The 24137-nt window shown below is 34.7% G+C and overlaps 4 protein-coding genes across 5 annotated transcripts; 2 read left to right on the forward strand and 2 right to left on the reverse strand.

Moving 5' to 3' along the window:
• Positions 1-2063: 2063 nt before the first annotated feature.
• Positions 2064-15146, reverse strand: LOC116308749 (interferon-induced protein 44-like). The gene is made up of 7 exons (XM_031719231.2): positions 14981-15146; positions 5744-5795; positions 5546-5594; positions 5086-5293; positions 4638-4799; positions 4091-4256; positions 2064-2942 (listed from the first exon to the last, which is right to left on the reverse strand). Exons 2-7 carry the CDS (start codon positions 5790-5792, stop codon positions 2674-2676), a joined length of 903 nt encoding a protein of 300 aa, XP_031575091.2. The 5' UTR covers positions 5793-5795; positions 14981-15146; the 3' UTR covers positions 2064-2673.
• Positions 9297-10100, reverse strand: LOC148909468 (uncharacterized). Its single transcript, XM_089034145.1, has one exon. The coding sequence runs from the start codon at positions 10098-10100 to the stop codon at positions 9297-9299; it is 804 nt and encodes a 267-aa protein (XP_088890271.1).
• A 256-nt stretch (positions 15147-15402) lies between the features above and the next one.
• On the forward strand, positions 15403-18157 carry LOC116308751 (uncharacterized). Of its 2 annotated transcripts, none has more exons than XM_089033799.1 (4): positions 15403-15652; positions 15737-15913; positions 16849-17067; positions 17445-18157. In XM_089033799.1, the coding sequence occupies exons 1-4, from the start codon at positions 15604-15606 to the stop codon at positions 17660-17662; spliced, it is 663 nt and encodes a 220-aa protein (XP_088889925.1). In that variant the 5' UTR covers positions 15403-15603; the 3' UTR covers positions 17663-18157. The 2 variants fall into 2 exon arrangements, with proteins under 2 accessions (XP_088889925.1, XP_031575093.2); XM_031719233.2 differs by having other exon boundaries at positions 15448-15652; positions 16852-17067.
• A 515-nt stretch (positions 18158-18672) lies between these two features.
• LOC116308750 (uncharacterized) lies at positions 18673-22442 on the forward strand. The gene is made up of 4 exons (XM_031719232.2): positions 18673-19104; positions 19301-19516; positions 21246-21473; positions 21628-22442. Exons 1-4 carry the CDS (start codon positions 18969-18971, stop codon positions 21849-21851), a joined length of 804 nt encoding a protein of 267 aa, XP_031575092.2. The 5' UTR covers positions 18673-18968; the 3' UTR covers positions 21852-22442.
• The last annotated feature ends 1695 nt before the right edge of the window (positions 22443-24137 follow it).

The following is a 24137-nucleotide window of genomic DNA, read 5'->3' on the forward strand; positions in this document are numbered from 1 at the left end:
CGTACATAAATACTACACAACAAACCCAGCACTAGTCACAAATACTAGACAACCAACTTATATCCACATATATAAGGCGGCAAACTCATCTACAAAGACGATCTATAGATTGGGGGTGGAGATATGTGGATTTTGAGGGGAAAATGGGCCAATTTATAAGATCATATTATGTTATTCCTAGGGGGAGGGCATAGTTTAATATTATGTTTAAGCATGGAAGGTGATACCAAACAAATTATGTTACTCAAAAGTTAAATAAGCCACATGTTAGTCCAAGAATCCAGCATTTTAAAAAAGCCCAATATCACAGACATTTGATCAGAGCTGGTAACTTATTTTCAAATAAGTGCATTCTCATTGTTGTTAACAGAAAAGAAGAATGGCATAACCTATTGGTATAGCATTGTTTTGATTAATTCTTTACTGAAATAATACATGTATTTTCTATTAGAATGTTGTATTAAATTATAATATTCAATCATGTCAATTTTTTTCTATATAGTCTTACCTACCACGTGCACGTGTTCGTCTTTGTTCTTCCTGAGATCTGAATAGTCTATTCAAATATTGACCTATTGATTTATCTAGAGTAGTGAAAGACAAAGTACTTTTGTATAACCTACAAACGATGGGAATATCAAATTATCACCTTAATGCATTTATTTAAAGGCATTTCTTCGAATCCGCGTTTCTTGGAATACGCGCTTTATACCTTCTTCTTGGAAAAGCGCAAAACAAAAGGGTCAACTTGTTTCACTCTCTCTATATTAGGCACGTCAGAGTGTCACACAACGCTCTCTTTTGATGGATTTCCTGATACTGCTTTATTGATTTTGTCAAAGCGTGTTTCTGTCTTATTTAAGACGAGCAAAGTTTCTTCAAGCTATTTGTGCTTTATAAAAGACTAAGCTCGAAATAGAGTTAAAGTTCGGCAAGATACGTATCAAATTAATAATAATCAATAGCAATATATAGATATACCACAAAAATTCTGATTTCTGTATCTCCTGCTATTTTTTGGTCGCGTCGTTTTATGATGGATAGTTTTATTTCGCAACGCAGTAAGTTCTATTCTATCAGATTTATAAAGAAGCTTGATTAAGAGGAAGTAGAAAACTCATTTATAATTCATGAGGAAAATACAATAGAAATCATGACCATGAAGGAGGATTTATATCTGATATATATTCGTCTTCATTGGCATAAACTTTAACTTGGATTTTCTATATCAAACTTGGTTCATTTCGTAAAGAATTCTGTACAATATGAGAACATACATCATGAGTTTTCTAAGCCGTTCAATAAACTCGCAGATCGTGTTTTATCGGATCTAAAACCACTCGGCTACGCCTCGTGTTTTATACCCGATAAAACACTCTTGCTCGTTTATTAAACATTACGTAGAAACCTGTATTTCGGCTCAGAATTATCGAGCGCATGCGCTTTTCTGTCCCCAATAATAAATAGACCGTATCTAGCGCTTCAAAATCGCAATAAGTTATATAATTGGGTCGAAAAAAAGGAAGAATGTCAATATGCTAAAAAAAATTACATAAAGTATTAATCATTACACGGCGGGCGCGCGGTGTCCTAAAATCGGAATTAATCATGCTTTGAATTCAACGAATTGCAATCCTTTAAATAAAGCATTTATATGATGATGTTACTTCACTCACCGTCATCAACAGATAATATTTTCAAATTTTAACTTATTTGTTTATTTAACACATGGACAGAAGAAATAATTAAAGCACGTTTTATAGAATATTCTAGATTTTCCAGGACATTCTTGATAAGTCTTTGTTATAGAAAGTTCTAGTAAGTTAGAAGTGATTACGAAATGTCTATTCATAGAAACTTGACTTGTTTATCGTAAATTCTCGAAAATTCTATGATGTAATGTTAGAACATTCTAGAAAGATTGTAAAAAAAACTATATAAGAAGTTGCAGTACTTTGCCATAGTAAGTGTGAGTGTGTGTTCAGAGTTCATCGTGAATTGTACGTTCGACACAAGTGCGAAGAAAATAAAGTGTTTAAGGGAAACCAACACAAATACTGAAATAGTTTAAAATTGCTCTCATTAAATATCATATTTATTTCACAGTGTAATCAAATAAGAAAGTGCCAAGTTTTGATTATACAGAATGTAAACCTTAATATATGACTTGGAAACATGCATGTCGCAAGCCATCTTCCGATAATAACGTTACATTATATTCAGATAGTCATAAATTATAATTATATATATATAGTCATATAGTATTTTTATTTCATTTTTTTAATTTTTTTATTTTATTTTATTTTTTATTTTACTTTATTTATTTTTTATTTATTAATATATATGTATATATATATAATTTATTCAATTATTTATTTAATCATTTATTTATCTATTTCTCTACTTTTTTTTTTTTTTTTGTCTCCCCGATTAGTAGGGCACTTGTGCCCGGCTAGAAGATTTGAGACACTAATAAAGTTATTATTATTATTATTATTATTATTATTATTATTATTATTATTATTATTATTATTATATTATCTAAGGAACCTTCATTTCTATATCTATATGCTAATCAAGATGAATAGTTTTGATTTAGCTTATGACGAAATGTTCTGTAAGTGCAAAGGCTACAATACGCTATTATTAGCTTTTTTTGGGTCAGATTTCGTATTATATCTTGTTTTCCAGATGGCCTTGTGCAGAGTACAACATCTGACGCAAAGCGTACAGCAGTAAGATGTCCATGCCGTCTTCCAAGTCCACTTGTTCTTTGTAGTTCTTGATTGGAAAGATCTGGTTTTCAGGAAGACCGTGTAGGGATTTGCCTACTTTCTGGACCAAGTCTCTGATGGCAATACTTTGATAGACTTTGCTCACGTCTTTGCTGACTTCGATACAAGCCTTGTCAATGTGAGTGATCAGAATGTACGTGGGAATATCTGGAAGGAAAACCCCCGTTATTAACTAAAACATTACTGAAAAACTATAACAATATAAATTAGCGACAAAAGTTTTAAAATGTCCCATGGTCACTGTTGTTGTTATCTCATACAAATATATATGCAATAACATTTTGCAACGCGGAAATAAAGCTTTAATTAAGCATAATTCGTCAATGAGGAGGGTTTTACTCATGAAATAGAGAAACTAAACTTGAGGTGGAAGTAAGTGGAAAACTCAACTGATAGCTAACAAATTAGATAAAAAAGTTACCCTCGCCCATAAATCAATATTCCCAATAATGATTTAACATGAAGTGAATAGTTGGATGGTAAAATATTTTTTATAAGATTTGAGGGATACATATTGTATATTATACACTAAATGTTAGGTCGCTAGGGAAATAGTTTTCGTTGCTACATAACTACGAAATTTTCCGGAATAACAAACACTCTCATAGGTTGAAAGATGACCTCGTGACACTAGCAAAATCTTAATGTATCCCAACCGGGAAATAAGTTGCACCTGAAAAGAATGGTGAAAATAAAGGGGGGCACGTGATCAGAACGTGAAAAATGCTGTTGCGTGATATCTTGCACCAATCACAAACAACAAAGCGGGAGCAGATATTTTGCTCGAATTTTCAGTACAAAGAGCTCTAAGCAAAACAACAGATATTCTCCAGTGTTTTTAAGTGAGAAAAAAAATTGCAAAATACAAAAAAGCCGTCAGTTTTCACTTAACAGTTAGCTTGCTAAAAAAAGTTTAAAAAGTTTTTCTTTCGTAAACTGACTTCTCAATGTTTCTCAATTGCTATATATCAAAACACTTCAAACAAAGCCTATAATGGAAATTAGTTAGCTTTGCTTTCCCTCATAGTCTCGGGAAAACAAAGCGAACTATTTCCCTCGCGACCACACTTAATTGTATAATGCCTTCTATTACACCACACTAACAACACATTGGAAAATCATATGTAGAATCGATAATGCACAGTATTGAGTTAGGGGTGTTGGGCACTCAATTTTACTCGAATATTGAATACGAATATTGTAGAGGGTGGTCAGGGGGTGGTGGGAAGGTTGGGGAGATCCAAGGAGGAGGAAAGAAGAAGTATTACGGCAAATAGTCATTATTTCTTACTTACTTCTTGTTATAAGGCCTTGCCTTAGGTTTCTAAGTTTTCTTTTCATGTTTTCTTCCATTTGATAAAACGTACTTCCATCAATCACAACAGCAACACAGTGTGCTCTGTCTTTAAGTTTAGGTGTTTCTAATCCAAGGTCCTCTTGAAGAACCTCCTGCCTGGGAAACTTGAAAGAGTAGCAAAAAAGAAGTATTATGAAGAAATCATTATGATGGGTGAGTTGAAGAGATTGTAGGGATTGTATTTTTAGGAAGCAACAACGTTGTCCAAATAAAAGAATATACAAGATGTGCCAATGTATTGGCACTTTTTAAGTTTTGTTTTTGTGTTTTTGTCCCTTTCATGTCTTCCTTCTAGCTGTGTACTTTATTACTAGTACTTTTTTTTTGTCTATTTATTTTCTATTTTCTTTATTTTAGTGGATTTATTTCTTATTAATGAGAAGCAAGTTTCCTGATAAAACTTAAAAGATATGACTTTTTTTAGTTGTAGGATCAACTATTTAATAACCTCAAATCCCCACATTTGATGTTAGTTACCGACTTACCTTGAAACGATCAGGTACATATCCATCAACTGCTTTTAGAATGTTTGTCACATCGTAATCAGTATCAGGGCTGTGATTCAAGCCAGGTGTGTCACAGATCCTCCAAGGCAAAGGATTGGAGTCAGGCTGGTCGGGATGTGGGTTTATTTCGTACACTCGAAACTAATAGATCATAATATATAAGTTTGTAAACAGTTAATACTTAAATAGTTATGGCGTTTGCCAATCATTCATTATTCAAGAGAATATTTCAAAAAAGGTTTAAATCCATCCATCCATTCATCTTTTCTTTGGGTTGGGTTGGGTTGGGTTGGGTTGGGTTGGGTTGGGTTGGGTTGGGTTGGGTTGGGTTGGGTTGGGTTGGGTTGGGTTGGGTTGGGTTGGGTTGGGTTGGGTTGGGTTGGGTTGGGTTGGGTTGGGTTGGGTTGGGTTGGGTTTGTTGACTTACGTCTTTGGTTAAACTTGTAGCTGTAATCCCAACTTCTGATTTGCCACTAATAATTCGTTCATGATAGATGCTGTTCACGCTGTTAAAGAAACTTGACTTTCCTGCACCAATCTGACCCGTCAGAGCAATGTTGAAAAATGGTACATCTAATTGGCCTCTTGTTTGCGGGGCCAAGCTAGAAATGTGATCTTTAAGCTCACGTCTTACCCTTCAAGAAGAAAGTAAGCAATACTGTGTTCTTGGCTAATCAGATATTTTGCAAAAGAAAATGCAAAGATTGTGTCCCATCTTGAAGTTAGATAGAATGAGTTGATTTTTGAAAAACATTTCCCAGTATTGCGACCAGGCCCAATTGAACTCAGTGTCCTTAGGGTCAACAAGGGATTACAATGAAGAAAGGTCTCATTTAATCATAATGATTGAACAGTTTAAACAGTCAGATAAATATTCTTATATTTACTCTGGACTCCATCCTTTTGTTTTTCTCCATGGTGTGTCAGTTAGAACTTCTGTAACCAATTTTAATAGAACGTATGTAAACAATTTTGTAATAACGATTTTTAAATGCAAGGCAAGGCAAGGCAAGGCAAGGCAAGGCAAGGCAAGGCAAGGCAAGGCAAGGCAAGGCAAGGCAAGGCAAGACGTTTTATTGACTTACGTTGAGGTTGTTGTGGCTGGGGAGGTGGGTTCCATAACCAATTTCCCATTTTCTAATTCGAAGAGAAAAAAAGTTACCAATTAGCTAATTAATATTAACAAGTATGAGTATGGTAGAGTTAACAATTTTGAATTGTCAACGATTTCGAGCAGATTTGTGAACGTCGTTAGTCGTTTTTTGAGCTTTGCAAGTGAAAAAATGTTCTTCATATGGTAAAGAAATGATTTAAATATTACTGGGAAGACCGAGGAAAAATAGTCGTGCTTTTTCACGTGTATATGCTAAATATAACAGACGAGATGGATTCACGAGAACAAAAGCTGGTAGTGAAGATTGTTCATGTATAAATGTGATGAGGAACTCGACGTCTACTTTTCGAAAGAAATGTAAGCTTAAAGTAAAGATAGTTGATGGAGCAAGTCAAGAAGAAAAACTGGACAAAAGTACTAGGATAATTACATTGAAGAGAAAGCTGCTGCTTATGTTTTGATTGCTTGTAAAATGAATTTATAAGACTTCAAAAACAATGGAGAAAAAAATCAAGTTGAATGAACAAAGGCTTCTTTGAAATTTGTCAGTTGAACTTTTGTTATCTATTATAGACAACAGAATTGGATTTGCTTTAAAAATGTAAGTAAGATCTTTTTTATTGGGGGGGGGATGCGAAATAAGTTGTTGACTTATCAGCTTAAGTTGAAAAAACAAAGATAAATGTTATGAAGTTCTATGTTGTCGACAGCTTTTTTGTTTAAATTCCTTAAGTCAAGAGAAAGATAGAAAATTAGAATTAAAACATCAAAAAGCACAAATCTTTTTAAACCTCATTGACCTTTAATAAGGAAATATGAAAAAGATATTCACAATGTTTGACAAAATTGGAGAAAACACGGAGAAGAGGGAGAAGAAGCGCGTAAAGAATTCGCTTGAAAAAGTTCAATAAATATTGTTCTCTTAACGTTTATTTTTCAAAAGTAATGTTTATGTTTTCGATGGCAAAAGAAGGAAAAACTGCTGCGATTGTCGCTTTGAGAAGAGTGAAAAACTTTCTGAAAAAAATATGATGACATGAGCATTTTAGATACTCTCATCTAAAATGGCTTTTCGACCAATCAGAGCGCGCGTTAGAACTCAGTTATTTTAAAAAGTATTATAGTTAACGTACTTTTTTTTAATCAAACGCAAAAGTGCAAAGGTGCCAACAACTGATTTATTACTGTTTTACACAACTTGTATTAGATCTGCTATTGATTAACTGTTCCAGTTTTTCATTGCTCCTTAGGCCCAGGGCAAACGTCGAACTAACCATGAGCTTAATTTAGTCGAATCTATTACATTTGAAATAGACTCATGACTAGTACGACGTTTGCTGCAATTGAGAACGACCCCATTGAATAGGTTCGAGTCCAGCATAGGTTCGACAAGCCAAGTCGGAAATTACGACTCTGGAGCGACTTTGCGACAAACGCCATTTTAAAAACGTGCCGAACTATATTCATAAATGATGCAAAATAGTAAATCAATCATGCAAGTCGCATGATTTACACCAAAGCCGTGAAAACAACTACTCCCCCATCTCCCAAACACTCATTCCCCCCTGGCGAGCATGCGCTATACAAAGATGAGTGATGAACAAGACCGAGGAGCTCTGGATACGAAAATAAATTCAAAACTACTTCAACTGCAGAGTCCTCATTGTAAGAAACCATCAGAAGAACTGCTAATAATAGAGCTTGCAGCTGTATCTGTCTCCTAGCAATAAGTGCAGAGTGCAATAACATTATCTGTTTTCTTTTTTACTCCGACGAAGGACTAGCGTCCGAAACGTCAGTGAGTTTTTTCATCTTTTCACGGTGTATAATTTACCTTTTCATCATTACTGTTTCATTAGAAACACCGACGCAGCTCACACTATTTTTTAGCTAGTTATATCTTATTATCTGTTTCCTGTTTGTAGAACTGCATTCCATAGAAATACCCGTTATAATTGTGGTCCAGCGCTATATTTCGCCATTGAAAGGATATGCATTAATCCAGAAAAGAAAAAAAACGTCAGTGCTTTCCCCCGTGCATTTTCATGTCCAATTAAAATTATAATAACAATGGGTGAGTGAATTAAGATCGACATTGGTTCGACGTTTATAGGTTCGGTGCGACATTTAGTCCGACGTTTGCCCTGGGCCTTACCTAAAAATCTAGTCAATTAACTTGAAAGAATACAGAAAGGGCAACTAAATGTCAATTACTCATCCACATTTAAAGTTTTACTCCAGATCGGGAAAAATCAAATAGGGTGTAGGTGTACTTTAATTAATCGTTTAACTATGATATGCTTGGTTTAATCAGATGTCTGTGATTGCTGTATTTATATAAATTTATAAATTTATACAAATACAGCAATATGTAGAGACTTCAACTAAAATAATTATAAATCAAATTTTTTTCGAGTAAACTCGATAAGAGTAATGCTTTAAAAAATATAGACAGATGATAGTGACAAAATTGCTGCGAAAGATTAAACAATTGATGGATTGCAAGCATTCCCAAGAGAGTCAAAGACAAAAGCATGGCGGTCATTGTGGCGCCGTTTACAATGGGTGCTAATGAGAAATCTTTTGTTAAATGGCACCAACATGGCCAGAATGACGTAACGTGCAATCGAAGAATTTGATTGGCGTCGATCTCTCATTCTTATCTCAGATTCTCACTCGAAAAAAGTCAAAACGGGGTTATTAATTTTTCGATTTCTCTTGAAAAATTAAAAAAAAACAACAAACAATTAAATATTTTTATTTCTTTGAAATTGAAAAGAAAAAGACTTTAATTTTAAAATGCAAAAGCTAAATCTGTCGCGTTACACATTTCTGCCCTGCCGCTCAGTCACAAAATAATTGTAAACAGAGAAGTTCCTGGGCATAAATTGCTGTTAAATTCTATAGGAAAATTCATTGGCTGACGAGGGAATTCCAAGTTGAATTCATGAGAAAAGGCGATATCGCACGAGTCGCGAAGCGACTCTTTTGGAATTCCCGAGTCAAGCCAATGAATTTTCCTTGAATCCCATGACACTATTCAATCTAAGCGAATATAAAGTAAGAAAAAAAAGAAAAAAATCGTGCGAGTTCAAGAAAACCTTGGCCCACGAAGGAAACCATTCTGATGCCATCCTCCCAACCAATAGGAGTTCCGCTCAAAGGTGAGCGTTTGATCTTTTGGTTTGAACCTCGTGGCGAGCAGAATAATATTTGCTACTGTGGGAAAAACTAACAATAATACAACAATAATGACTTTTTCTCGTCTTGATCGAAATCTAAGGCAGTTCAGCAGTCTAAATGTGCGAAAATGTCATGCAAAACAAAGAAGCTAACTGGTGAGTGCACAAAACTTTTAAGACTTTTCTCTGAATTACACAATCAATTACTAAATAGACTAAATGAAATCAAAATAAGCAAATTCCTTTTTCTTCTTCTTTTTCTTTTTTTACGATGGTCGATGCTCCAAGTACTCAACGAAAGCACGGTATGGATCGCCTTCGCCGCCATTGGTCCTCCATATTTTATTGTTGTCGGTACTTTCTCGTTCTTTTCCTGCTATTCTCGTCTCCTTGGCGGTTCTTGGTTTGGCGCTCTTTGTACTCTATGAAGTACTCTGTGATGGTAAAATCATCAATCGTACAGTCGTACTGCTCTTGGAAAGCCCTCATTCCCAGATGAGTGACATTATTCCACCAAACAAGATGGAGGAGAGATCTTGAAGTGTGCAAGCCTAAAGCACCTGAAGACCACATTTTCTCGACTTCATTGTCTTCTAACGACCTGGCAGCATTTGGCTTTGTCCCTAAGCCTTTCTTCTTGAGATCTTTTTTCTTCATTGACAGCATTGTTGCGACCTCTTCAAACTCTACATCTGCTTCTTTATCGATGTCGAAGTTGTCGGGGGAAGGAGGACATGGCCGCTCAAGGAAAAACCTTCGCAGACCGTTGCGATACGTCTGAAGAGAACCTGGCTCATATTCTTTGCCCTTGTTATCTTTGGTTGTCTGGCGTATTTCTAGAAAGAAATGCTTCAAAAGGTAAGGTGCTTCTTTCTTTGATATCTGGTTTAAGTCGACTTCTTTCTTATATTTTTCTCTGTACCATGACTGAAAACGGCGTACAGATGTAGTTGTGCTTTTCTTCGTGTTTGCCGCGACCAAATTCTCTTTAAACTCCAGGATTTCTTCATCTGTGTACTCGACAATAGTAGAATTTTCATCGGTTGACTTGGGGCAGACAGACTTTTCGGTACTTTTCTCGGTATCCCTGACAATTTTTTCGCTTATTGTCTTTTCTTTCCAGGATGAAGTTGATGCTGCCTCCATATTAGCAACTTTTCTCTTTTTTCTTGTTGTTGCAAGCGTTAATGGTTTTCTCAACTTTTGTATCTCAGCGTCTAGCTGAATACTAAAATTTGGGAACTCAATTTTTGCAACTTTCAAACTAAACAAAACAAAGATAGTGTGACAGGCGAGAATCTCTGTATTTTGAGGTGAATGCGAGAACAACAACAACTCGTGGGATCCCTATATATCGTGGTATTCAGCTTTTCAAACCTTGGTATTCCACGCTAAATACCCACTCTCGGTAGCCAATCAGCGCGCGAGATTGAATAGTGTCATGGGATTCTAGGTAAAATCAAATGTAAAAACGAAATTCTTGCGATATTTGTTATTATATTAAATTGAACTTGTATGCTGATGATATTTTATGATATTTTGCCAAATTAAGATTTAAAAATGCAAAGAGTTATGTAAATTTTGTCAATCGCTTTGATTTGGCCGACCGTCTAGCTGGGTCCTTCAAAATTTCTGTAACTTTAGAATTTTATTTCTCGACGCAGAACAAAAATTCCCAAAAATGCCTTCACTTACGATTAGAACATTATTTTAGCTTTTCAATTTCTTAATATCAACTTTTGATTTTGTTTAGCACACAGAAAAATTATTTTTTGGAAATTCCTCATTTTTGACGTGGAGTCAAAGTACCCTGGTGAATAATTATTTTTCGCCGCTATAAATTTATTCCAAGACCGTGAAATTCCATTTTTTCAATGTTAAAACACTATCCCAAATAATATCCCAAGATTGAAAGGCATGCGAGGCCCCCAAATTTGGAGTATATTTTGACTCTCTCAGAGGGTCAATTATGAACGAATTCGTTTTTCTCGTTTTTCTCGAAAATAAAGCGATATTTCGGCAAATGAGGTATACCACGGGTTATATTTCCTCAAGGTCTTCCTAATACCAAAATATGAGCGAATTCGATTTTTCGGCTGTTGCGGGCAAAATTTGATTTAGGTCGATTTTTGCTGGCATTCTCTCATAGGTTCAAGTGAGTAAATAATGGACGCTATCTTGAACTCCATGTCTTCGATGGGAGACAGCGGTCAAAAAATAGGTATATGCTGAAGAAGTATTTATGCTGTAAAAAATCATAAGCTGTTATTTTAATAAAAAACATTGAATATTATTACATTTGGATGTTTTTTTTTAGATTTAAATCATTGTAATTGCGAAGCGCCTTTGTGCACTTCTTATGGCGACATGTTTGATACGATTCGCAAAAGGAATGTCACGTATCATAGCGGAGCACCATACCTAAGAAAAAATGGTAAACCATCGAGTTGATTTTTCATGGCTTCGCTGACGTCACTTCCGTACGTACGTACGGGCGTCCGTGTACACAAGAATCCCGATTGGCTGGTTAGATTATCTTTTTATTTTGGCGGGAATGTCGACGCGTTGCAACATCCGGGTACAAACAAAGGTACACACGTACAAATATGTAAAAAAAAATTTACACCTGTTATTACGTATAGAAATACCGAAAGATAACAACACAATTTTTTATTCAAGCTTATATTTATATTCATTTTTACTCTATTTACGATGGAACCCCTCTCCGAAATCGATATGTCGAAAGAAAGCTCAGAGGAGAATGAAGCCAAAAGAAAGGCCAGAAGTAAAAGAGTTTATTCGGAATAGGAAAAGCTCTGGAGGCGTGAAAAAGAAAGGCAAAGACGAAGGAATCTCACCGAAGACCGAAAAGCGGCAAGCAGAGAGAGAGAGAAAACGCAAATCCAGGCGGGACTTCGATTATGAACAAGGAGAACATGATCGTGAAAGAAAAAGGAATATGAGGCAAAACTTGACGGATGAACAAAGAGAAAATGAGCGTGAAAGATAAAGGAATTTGAAGCAAAATTACTAGCTAAGGCGGCTCTCAAATGCACAGAAAAAATTGCTTTAGGGCAAGTTATAGACCAAAGACAATTAAAAAAACTTTCATGTATTCAAAGATGGATCAAGAAGTGTTCTTCAAGAATTCAGGTGTGCTTTTTTTAGCAAACAATCGTATATATATACATATATTATTATTTTTTGACAAGCATTTTTTCTCGACGAATCGACAAATCAAGCACTTTCTCTCAAAACTTTTAATATTTCTATAGATAAGCTTAATTTATTTTAATGCTGGAGGAAATATAACGTGAAGGGCATAGTACAACAAATATTCGTCCTTTATTTAGCTTTGTAAATCATTAACAATTCGGTTGTTTTTAACCAACTATCGTATGTTTTTCGTTCAAGAAAAATTCAGCTTTGTTTGCCTCCTATCGCGGGTCCAGTCGGCAAAACAAAGCTGAAGACTTTCATTCAATAATTTTATCTTTCTACAGATAATTTATTTATATATTGAATGGAATGTAAAATTAAACCAGATGTTCAACTGTTTATTAACTGTTTATTGTTCGAACTCGTCATGATTATACAAATGAGCTAAAATTTATGTTGTTGACTGAGATGTTATTGTATAAAGACCTTGTCTTTCACTTTATAACCAAGCTAAAAATGTTAAAACATTTACAAATGCGAATTTACTGACAAAGAAATTAGCCATTTTGTATTTTGCATTATTTTCTATTTTGTCTCAGTTGTTCGTGTCAAGTTTAATACTGAATGTAAACTTTGCTTTTCGAAAACTTTTGTCGTTCGTGATTTTCGTATCTTTGTCACACATGAAAACCGACATGAAAACTGGTAAAATCGAATCTCAAAATTTAGTAAGCTTAGTTTTCAAGCTTCTCGAAAAGTAGTTAATTCTCATATGAAAGGAATAAAATTATTTCAATGAAGTAATTAAGGAAACGTTTTCCTTTTAACTGATGACACATTTGGTTTTAAATGTTCAGGGCCTTCATTTCTCAAGTTTAGTTAGTTGATGATCTCCAGGCAATTTTCTCTCTTATGCCACCAAAGCTTTGTTTTTTTTAATTTTCATTGCGGTAAAAACACATTTGATATAAAAACATCTTAATTCTTATGGTTTTCCAAACATCGTTATGTGAAAGACGCAAGTAAGCTTTAGTTTTTTCTCACCTTAACCAGTTTTCAAGTCTGTTTTATAGCCCTGATTTGTCCTAAAAGAATCGGGAATCTCCAAAATTTCGATTTAAATGAAAGACATCCAAGGTAAATTTCACTAAACCTGATATTTTGTTGGATTGTCTGTAGTTATCTTTCGTTTTTTTAAAGTAAAATTAAACAGGAATTCAAAGCTTAAAAATAGCGGCCATGGAAAACTTTGTCGAAGAATCTTCAAAGAACAAAAATAGCCCGTGGGGTGGCTGGTGGTGAGTTGTGTTCAAAATTCCTAAGTGGGAGAGTATAATCGCGCATAAAAAAACAATGTAGTGCATTTTGATTCGATTTCAATGCATGGTTTTTATTATGGGATACGTTATCTTCATCTCGAATAAAAATAATTGAAGATTTTTTTCCCGATCTTATTTTTAAATTTCAGATTCATTCAATTTGGGCTCCCTGGCTCCCTAATTTCGTATCGGGAGCTCCGCTTTTAGGCAGTGCCTAAATATATATATTAAAATTCCAACAGAGTAGAAAAAAGCATGGCTTCGCCGAATAAATGTGATGAGAGTTCAGATGTACGTATCTATGCTCCAATTCCCTTGGATGTTTCTTGTTTCTAATCCTGGAGCTTGAGTGACTGCTGTTCTTGACTCTTTCTCAGAGTATATATCACATTTCATTCTCTTAGCCCTTGTGTAAAATTTCCCAGGATCAGGGTCAACAATCAGTAGACCTTTATCAAAGTTCTGCCTTTCTCTAAAAGAACTAAAATCAAAGCAATTTTATAATCAATCAATTGTTTATATACAAACTATGCTCATATTGATTTTTCATTCATGCAAACAAATATAGTTTATAATTGAAACTTGTAAGACATTCCTAAAATTGAGCTGCCTTTGAGACTCAAGGTATGTTGAGGCTTAAAAGCTACAAAATGTTTATAAATATTCCTTTATCTTCCCTGGTTTGCCTTGAAATAACTTCCGTTTTAGTGTCAGAGGATTTTCTCTTCTGCCCCCGGCACTTTAACCAAAAGGATAGTTCGTTTTTCTTGTAATTTTTTTTTTTTTTTTTTTTTTTTTTTTTTTTTGGCTTTGCTAAAGTGAGTACCGAGCCTGGGATATCTTTGCATGTTAGCTAAAAGATATAAGGCAATGTCAGAAAAAAATAGTCAAGATCATTATTTAGAGACTAAAAGCATATTGTTATTTAAGCTAACTTACCTTGTCGCATGTAAAACTTGGATCAGCTGTAGCCGCAACAATTTTTTCTTCGTCTCCAACCATGACATTTAAATAATACTTATAGAAATTTAGAACATTCACGAACTGAAGCCAAAGCTCTAATACTTTTAATTTTCTTAAATATGAGCTAAATACACCTGCATGACGTGAAGTGTTTAGTTAAAAGTGGCGGGAAATATATATAACGAAGGGTTCATCTTCCACGTTTGACGTCATCGGTTAATTATTCAAAATGGCGCCGCTAATTATTAGAAGGGTGTATAAGCATATGGGGACGTACAATTATATTACAAATACGGAGCGGATTGTTATTAACAATAATTTGAGAACTATATCCTTTCCTCGATTATATTCAATCGATATTCAGTTGAAACTAGCACAAGACATCCAATGTAGAGCGCTGTCATAAAGCTGTTTTTTCGGAATGTTTACTGTGCAATTTTTCTTCGTTGAAATACCGAAAGTAGGAGGAATACGAACATTCACTCGTTTTCTTTGGGCTTGTTATTGATTAGAACTATAAATACTACTTGATTCAAGTAATACAATAAATAGCTTAGTAAAAACGGTAGTAAATCTTTTTCTTACCTTCCTGCTTTGTAATGTCTGTATTCAATACGACAAGAAAAAAGTAAGAGTATCTAGTTCTCGTAGAACGATTTCTTGGAAAACCTAAGCCCCTGTGTCACGGTAAGTTTACTGCGTGATCTCTTTTAAAATGTTCCTGATTGGTTGGATGCAAGACACATCATTGCGTTTCGTATACTCATTATCTCGAACGATTTCTTGGAAAACCTAGCCCCTCTGTCACAGTAAAGCTCAACGTGTGATCTTTTAGGATGTTCTGATTGGTTGGATGCGTTTTGGGTCACAGAAGAAAATATATAACATGTCTCAGGTGAGAGATTTGTCTGTCACATCGAATAATATATTGACGAAGCTTTAGCCTTTGTTTACTCTGACCGTGGCTGTTAGAACACGTGTGAACTGACATTATGGTAAACACTTAATTTTGTTTACCCATCTCCTTTTTTCCCTAGAAAAACCAAACCTTGGAAATGGCCGCGTGTTGTTTTGTTTGACTTGGTATTTTTGCGTGACACCAGATCTTAAATGTGATTGGTTGGTATTATAGGTCAATAGCAATAAAGTTCTCGGAAATTTGCTACTTCTTGTCGTTCTCAACAGTTTTAGGTCTGTCAGACTAAAATATGAATGCAATTTATACCTTTCTAACTACAATTCGAGCCAAAAGAAGAGGTTAGTAACTGTCTATTAATCCAACTTTTCCCTTGGACTTTGTTTGGCTGTTTTAATTAACGTCCGTGCTTTGTTTTTTCTCAGGTGAAAAGCTTGTTCAATACCTTCGACACATTCTCTTTCACTTTGGACGTTATTGGTTTGATTATTTCAATCCATCACAGTTTGAAGATTCGTGGACGGTGATCTGGTTCAGTGTATCCTATGGTATTAACCCTATTCTCGGTTCGTTGGTCTGGTTATTGAGAAAACGCAAATCAGGTAATCCATCGTAATTTAGTAAAACATATTCACCTTACTTTTGTACTTTGTACCTCGAAAGAATGTTTGCCAATCGAATGTGTTGGTGAGCTCTCTATTTATTCATATGATTCATGAAACAGCCGCTCAGACAACATTTCCGTTGTAAAACTTGATCGAGCAGAACGTTTTCCTTCCTTGGAAAATTATTAAAGAAGTATATAAAGCTTGTTTATACAACTGATAAGACCAGAAGCTTCATTATTAGCTATAAGGCCATAACTGTAGACGAACATGCTTTTCTTTACTTTGTGCATCATAACACATGAAGCGAAGCATGAAGCGATGTCGTTTGAATTAATCATTACTTTTTTTTCAAATAGCCTCATGGCCTACACATTTTGTGTAGTCTTTTCTGTGGCGTGACCAAACGTTGTCTGTAATCAGACGCCACTCGGGCGCCCACCACCAAGTGACTAACTTGGTTGCGATTTTTTTACGCTCAATTGAGAAGAAAAAAACATTGCAGGGCAGGGTACTTCGATTGGAAAATAGATCTGACGCACGTTGTGCCTTTTTGTGTTCCAAATCTGCGATTTAGCACTTCTGAGGATGTAAAATACCACCAGAGAGCAATCCCATACCTTTAGGCCGTTTCTCAGGTTATAAGATATCTGAGGTTATAAGATATCTGAGATTATACAGATGACTGTTGGAATACTTGTTGTAATTGAGGATATTTATTTTTGCTTCACCACTCACCACTCATTACAGGCAACCCAATTTCGTATCATGTAAAATTAGTACTTTTAAGAATAAAAAGAACTTCCTTGATAGCTTTTTGCATACTAATTTTACATGAAACGAAATACTACAACACCACAGAGCAAGAGATTGGGCTGCTTGTGCACTCACCACTCACCAAGTTCTTAAAACATTATTTTTCTTTTGATAAGTAGAATTGATGATCAAAGGATGTGATCAGCTCAGTACAAGATACATTGAGAAAGACATCATAAAAACACCAAAGAATGACTTGGACAATGACTGCTTCCAACTTGTTGAGAGGGCCTGGGACCAAGATCTGGATAATGGACAGCAACCAGTAATTGTGTTTTGTAGCATTTCTTCGCGAATCGGAACAGACATAGAAAACGCGATGAGAGGGGTGCATGGTAGGAATTTATTGAATTGTCAATAATGTTATAAATAGACCCAACCCAACATACTACCACTACCACTACCACTACCACTACCACTGCCACTGCCACTGCCACTGCCACTTTTCACCAGTCTTACAATAAGGGCTAGAGATAGAGATCTTTATTTATTTTCAGCATCCGTTGTATTGGAACATAATTCTCCTTTAGGACTAGAGTTTTTAACCTCTGTTCCGTGGATTTAAAGGGTTGCATCACTTAGTGCAAATGGACTTGGGGACACAGGAACATATACTTTCGAACAAATATAACCAAACAGCTTTGTAACTCTACTGACCATATTTTTGTAATTCCTTTATTAGGTAACCATATTTTTGTAATTCCTTTATTAGGTAACAGTCGTGTCATACTAGTGTTACTACACAGTGTTCTCAGCAGTTTGTTAAGAGGTGACCTGTCTGATGACGAAGAACTTCTGGATCCCACAATGATAGACAGAATGACAGGCATCGCTCACTTTGCATTCTCTGACCATGAGGGACTGTACGACTGTCATCAGAACATAGTCGGGTATCAAGAGCTGCTTTCTCTTGTCACACGTTTGCCATGATGTGGGAAATCATGTTATATTGATGAACTCTTAGGATATTAAAAACTCTTTATTAATTAATAGTGAAAAAATACGAACTCTACTTTTTGAATACTCTGGAGTATTGCAAGTCTATGATTTTCCTAGTTATGTTCATCAAAATGATAAAAATTAATTTCATAAAATCATAGACTTGTGCAATACCTCAGAGTATTCAAACACACGCATAGAGGACAAAATAAATTGAAATGAATATGTTACTGTTTCACATATTAATTTTTAAGATAATATTTATTTTCCTGCCAAAAAGTACACTTGTGAAACTATTTAAAAAAGTACATTTTCGTACTATAAACGTCCCCTTGCAAGCAGCTAAATTTGACAAAATAAAATAATTCAATCTAGCTAGCACGATAATTACAAACCAAGTGCGGTTATGTCCCTCCTAATTGATCTGTATCCTGACTTGCTGCAATGGTTCTATATGGTGCCAAATAAATTGATGAGTACTCCCAAGGTTTTACAGGGTAATCAAGCTGTTCACTCTACATACAAATGCAGGTTAAAACATGGAGTAACTATGATAGTGGACAAAGCAGAAGTCCGTGGCGGCTAGTGTACAAACCAGCCGCGAAAACAAACTAAATATGCAACGAAGCATTATACTGTCGATACAAAGAAAACAAACGAACAAACACACCCAAAAAACAAACAAACAAACAAACAAACAAAAAGCAAAAAACATAGCATGCACGAAATTAACAATTCAAAATATTCACGACCTCAGCCTTTCTGTCAAGGTATATAATAAAAATATAAAATCAAGGAAGTAAAGCTTTAAAGAAAGGTTATTGATCTTCAGTCATCAACTGGAAAAATAAAATATTAGTATCCCAATTTCATTTATTCATGAAGAATGATAATTCTGTCGAACTAAAATTAATCTCAGGACTTTACTGCAGTTATCAAAATCGCTCATAAAAATCGGTGTTGCGTTACGCGTCAAACATAATTATTCAATCATTCAGCAATGTTGAAACCTTTCAACCTTTCCTCATATCTGACACCTTCGTCGCTTAGATGCTGTGAATAACATTTTACAGTATTCAATAAACGAGAAGCAGCTTAAAAGAAGCGAACTTTTACAAGATTTATAGATGCCAAGGCGTTTCTGTTTGTAGTTATTTCACATGGTTTACTACGAAGAGGTCATCATTTCGTGGAAAGTCGACAGACTTCCTGGAAGCGAGCGAACTAGTATTGTCGTTGAATACTGAAATCAGTTGATTCTTGGAATTCTCTAAACTCCTGAACATCAAGCTTCGCCATGTACGAATTTATCCTCCACACTTCTTCCAACCAGTTATATCACTGGACGGGATTTGGCAGGTTTTTCCAATTTTTAGAGTTTAGTACAATATATACATATCCGGAAGTGTATGAGTTGCTTTATAACACACGTGGTAAGTACTCTCTATGTACCTTGTAATATTCCCCCGATTAAACGTTCTTGGCAATTAACATTTTTGTGACCAAGAAACAAAAAAAATACCCTAATATTCTTAAGGTAAATCCCTAATTTCAAAGTTGGAATATGTAATACGTACCCCAATACATCTTCGGTTTTTGACCGCCATGTTTAATTTCTTCTATCGACAGCGACTGTGATATCTCTCCCCGCTGTTATCTGGGATTGTCTAAATAAACGTACCTTCAAGTTCCTACTTCTAGGAGGAATACGTCTTTTAAAAGATGCTTCAAGAAAGATATCTTGCTTTCGCTTCTTTTGCTCATGGAGAAAGTCAGTGCCCCCGTGTGTTGTAATAATATTTTTTTATTTCTGGCTAAAACGACAACAATATTGCCGGAAATTTGGTAAGAAAACAAAAAAATAGGTAATGCCTTATTTATTTTCAAATTGTGAATTTTATTCATACAGACGAATTTGTACAATTTATAATTTTGTTCTATTCACGTGACACGTTGTGTGACTTTAACACATTACCTATATACGGTTGATTTGCATATTCAAGTTGAGCCATTTCGAAGGGGGTTTCTCGATGGATGACCAATCACCGATCACAATTGTGATCTCAGATCGTGGGTATTCCTTCGAAAGCAAAACAATCCTTGGATGGCTATGTGATTATTGTCGCTATCTAAATGTTACTTAAGGACGGTGCCTACTAATTGAGAATCTTTTTTTTTTTTTTAATTCTGGTTAGAAAAGTAGGGGTCACCATGCATTTAAAAGAAATAATAAGGCTTAAAAATCGTTAAAAAGTGTGAAAATAACACCATTGCGATGGCTATTCAAAAATACACGGAAATAATTGCCTGAAAAAGCCAAAACATACTTCATTGATAATTATATAAGAAACAGAATATTACATGGCGCTTGGAGATACGCAATTTATCTTCTCGTGTTGAAAATCTCTCACAGATCTTTTCAACACTCGAAGATAAATTTCGTATCTCCGCGCGCCCATGTAATATCCTCTATTTATTTTTTAGCTTCGTGCTCCCTATTTTCGATCAGTAGGTACATAAAGATTATGTCCATATTCTTTTCAAAACCAATTATTTTTTATAAATTTCATTTCACGAAGCTAATTTAGCATTTACTCTATCATTTAAACGAAGAAAAAATAGAGGTATCTAGGCGTTTTTTAAGAGATACGAATTCTCAAAGAACATTATTAGGGATAAATCTTATGCGGAATGCGTGACAAGCGTTACACAGCATACAAAACGTCGTGACAAACTCTGTTTTCGGCGCGTTTGCACGTCAAGCTAAGCATGCTGCTTCCTGCAATGCAATCAAAAAACACAGAGAAAACCTCGATATTTATAAGCTTTATAGTTCCAGGAAGACTATTGGGTTTGAATTGAAGTTATTATCGACTTTTTACTTAACAGCATGATTTTTAAGTAAAAGAATTTCACGATGAAAGTGTTTAGCGACCAAAAAAATATTTCCAAAACTATAATTACACACCTAGATATTAATAAATGGTAAATTTTCAATTTCATTTGTATTTCTTGTTTGTTTTTATTCAAGTTTTATAGGATTAAATCTAAAGAAACGATAAAAAGCTTTATTATTGAAAGGATTTGGTTTTTTAGAACTATAAGTCTGCCATTTTTTCAAAACTTGCCCAAAAAAACTTACGATTCTTTGTCAATAATACTTAAACCCTAGCAAATTATCTCTTTAACAAGCCTGGGTCACTTAAGATCGTTTTCTGCTTTAACTTTTATTGAAAATAAACGTTTTGTTTCATGCAATTCGAGTAATAAATTTTGAAATTTCTCGAATGTAGATGCGCAGTACGTGTGCGCGTGGACAATAGTAGGCACCGTCCTTAAATGTATACTATTCTAGAAATTGGGATTTTACATGTCCCTGCTTAAAAAATTGTAGATGAAGGATGGAAGGAAGGAAGGAAGTAAAAAAGAAAGAAAGAAAAAATAAGAAGGAATTCGAATTAGCAGAAGAGAAGAAAAAAGGAAGAAAGGAATAAAGAGCATTTATCTTCTCACCCATGAAGATAATCAAAAGTGCAAGTATTGCATTCTGTACAATTTCTATTTTTATTTACAGCGATTTTATCCAAAGAATCTGACCAGTCGCGTGTGAATAATAATATAAAGGACATCGAGAAGCATATCCTGTCCAGACTTCAGCAAGACTTGCGTAATGAACACATTCAGCTAGAAGAAAAGTCTTGGATCCAAGATCTAGATGATGGAGAGCGACCTGTCTTTGTGTTTTGGGTCATATCTTCACGAATTGGTACAGACATCGAGAACGCCATGAGAGGAGTGCATGGTAAGAATTTTATAGCATTATACTATTTTAGAATATTTCCTAGTTTAACTCAAATAACTAACAGCATTAGGCTTAGTTAGTGACGCAGGAGCGCCATTCTGGATGATTTGAAAGCACAGTATTGGCACTAATAAAATGTATAATTACTTATTAGATAACAGCCCTGTCATCCTGGTGTTGCTGCACTGTGCTCTTAGCATTTTGTTAAGAGACCGCGATTTGTTTGATGACGAAGAACTTCTGGATCCCACAATGAAAAACAGAATGACAGGCATCGCTCACTTTGCATTCTCTGACCGTGAGGGACTGTACGACTGCAAACAGAACAGATATGGTTTCAAGAAGCTGGGTTGCACTATCAATGTTTTGCTTAGCTAGAAACTACTTGTGTTCTTGTTAACGTGCACAGCCTCGTGCTTTTTTACATAGTCAGTGTCATTGATTATATGGAGAGCCTCGCAAGCCTAAGTAAAAAAAAGCACCTGTTCCGTTTGGAAATTGAAATTGATTGAACTCAAATTGCTGACGCAGGGCCGTAGCCACCGGTAAGGTTGAAACCGAAAAGAGAGAGAGAAAAAAAAAAGATGTACGAAATATGACTAAAACCCCTCAAAAAACCGAACCAATCAGAAATTTCCCGGACCAATAAGAAAATTTTGTCTACAACCCTGTGAAAGTCAAGATGTTAAGATGGTTTTTGTCATGATAACTTTTCTTTATTGCGGGGTTCCTGTGGTATTTGAGACTCGGATCCCAAAGGATAATTATGCATTTGAGACTATAACGACATCAGTAAAACGAATGCCATTTAATGATATTAAATATAACTCCATGATGACTTGTTTTTTGAGGCTGAAGGTTATCCCTTTAATTGCATTTCTTCGTAGGTATTGGGCTCCCTGTGGTACAACGTTTGTTATCATTTTCGGTGCAATTTCCAATAAATAGGTGTTGGTTTTTCCACAGAAATACTGAGCTTAAACATAATGGTTTTTGACTTGTTTTTGAAACTGCGAGGCGAATTTATTGATATATGATTGTGCTACGGTAAGTGTTGGTGGCTTAGTAAATAATAACTCAACTAAGCTAGTAGGAACTGCATTATTATGATAAAGAATCTCATCGTGATACAGTTTGCGAGATGATACGTTAAATCAATCCAAAGTAACTCGAAAATAATGTGCTCCTTAACTTAAATGCCTTCTAAGAAAGAATCTTTTTATGCAAAGAGGAAGCAAATATACCAGTAAAGAGAATATCAAAATTGACAACAACAAAAATTGGAAGTTGATTATCATATCCCATACAGATACATAAATATTGAAACATATAAAATTATTACATCATGAAGCTTCAGTATCTTAAGATCTTTGAATAATGAATTAGTATGTGCATCATAAGCAGAAAAACTTATAATATGCACCATCTTCTTTTGTAAAATAGTAAGTGGTTTGAGCGAGGTAGGATAGGTATTACCCCAAGCTAGTAGATCATAAGTCAAAAAATGGATAAATTAATGAGTAATACATTTGAATTAAATAATTAATGGGAAGAAAGTGTCTAAGTTATGAAAGAATTCCATTGCCCTTACAAACTCTACCCATGACATATTGGATATGATATTTCCAATTTAGATTTTCATCAATTAAAAGTCCTAAAGTATTTAACATATGGTTTACAAGATAAAGGTCTTTTATTTATGAATATATTAATAGAATATGCCTTCTTTTGCCGTGGGTGGAAAAAATATAATTAGATTTATCAATATTGAGAGATTTATTAACACTCAACCAATATTTAATGTTTTCTAACTCAGTATTTATGATAGACTCAAGTTTTTGTTGGATAAAAGTAAGTTTGAATCATCAGCAAACAGATAAAGCTAAAGACACTGGAGCAGTTGACAAAGTCATTAATATATAGGTCATATCTGATCTATCACCACTTTTAAACACTGGAATTACACGGGCTAATTTCAAAGGATCAGGTACTATACCTGTGGTGAAGGACAGCTTGAATATAGATTCAAGAGGTTTAGAAATCAGATCTTTGAGATAGATAAGAATGGACACTGGGATACTAAAAGGTCCAGACGATTTCTTTGTTGACAGCTTTTCTATTTCCAGTGCAATTTCACTTGAGGTACAAGGATTAAGATAGAAACTTTCACTGATTGAAGACTTAATGTAGGTAGGAGGAGAGGTGTTAGGAGATTTGATAGAATTGGCTAAATCCATACCTATAGTGCGAGAAAAAATTATTAAAAGAACTGGCAATAGCTCTAGGATCAGACAATATATATGCTATTATTAGTAATAATTTTGGAAAGAGTGACTGAGGAAGCATTTTTAGTAGAAACAATTTGTTTTATACCTTCCCAAAGATTTTTCGAGCATTTCGCATGAGATCAAAATAGTTTTAATAATGCCTCTATTTACTGTGCTGAGGGTAAATTTGATTAACATATTAAATGAGAGTAATTTTTAATATTTCAGTGGCCGGGCATTGTAAAGTTTCTCCCATTCATCTCCTTCGACACGTCAAGTTTATCTTTGAAAGGTTGAAGTTTCTCATCCAGTAAATTACTGAGAATACTTTTAAGAGCTTCATTTGATAACGTTGATTCATCCATACTAAATCGCTTACATTTAAGCAGTGAAAATA

This window comes from Actinia tenebrosa, unplaced genomic scaffold (assembly GCF_029948245.1).
Source record: "Actinia tenebrosa isolate PJP-AT-01 unplaced genomic scaffold, QUT_ActTen_1.0 PGA_scaffold2__45_contigs__length_23673736, whole genome shotgun sequence".
In the NCBI taxonomy this organism is placed as follows: Eukaryota; Metazoa; Cnidaria; class Anthozoa; order Actiniaria; family Actiniidae; genus Actinia; species Actinia tenebrosa.

Coding starts and splice junctions, on each gene's coding strand:
- LOC116308749 (XM_031719231.2), bottom strand. CDS start 5,792: ATGGGAAATTGGTTATGGAACCCACCTCCCCAGCCACAACAACCTCAA. Junction 5,294..5,545: donor ACAAAAGGATGGAGTCCAGA/GTAAATATAAGA, acceptor TTCTTCTTGAAG/GGTAAGACGTGAGCTTAAAG. Junction 4,257..4,637: donor ATGTACCTGATCGTTTCAAG/GTAAGTCGGTAA, acceptor TACTCTTTCAAG/TTTCCCAGGCAGGAGGTTCT.
- LOC148909468 (XM_089034145.1), bottom strand. CDS start 10,100: ATGGAGGCAGCATCAACTTCATCCTGGAAAGAAAAGACAATAAGCGAA.
- LOC116308751 (XM_089033799.1), top strand. CDS start 15,604: ATGAATGCAATTTATACCTTTCTAACTACAATTCGAGCCAAAAGAAGA. Junction 15,653..15,736: donor AATTCGAGCCAAAAGAAGAG/GTTAGTAACTGT, acceptor GTTTTTTCTCAG/GTGAAAAGCTTGTTCAATAC. Junction 17,068..17,444: donor CGCGATGAGAGGGGTGCATG/GTAGGAATTTAT, acceptor TTCCTTTATTAG/GTAACAGTCGTGTCATACTA.
- LOC116308750 (XM_031719232.2), top strand. CDS start 18,969: ATGTACGAATTTATCCTCCACACTTCTTCCAACCAGTTATATCACTGG. Junction 19,105..19,300: donor GTTGCTTTATAACACACGTG/GTAAGTACTCTC, acceptor TTCTATCGACAG/CGACTGTGATATCTCTCCCC. Junction 21,474..21,627: donor CGCCATGAGAGGAGTGCATG/GTAAGAATTTTA, acceptor ATTACTTATTAG/ATAACAGCCCTGTCATCCTG.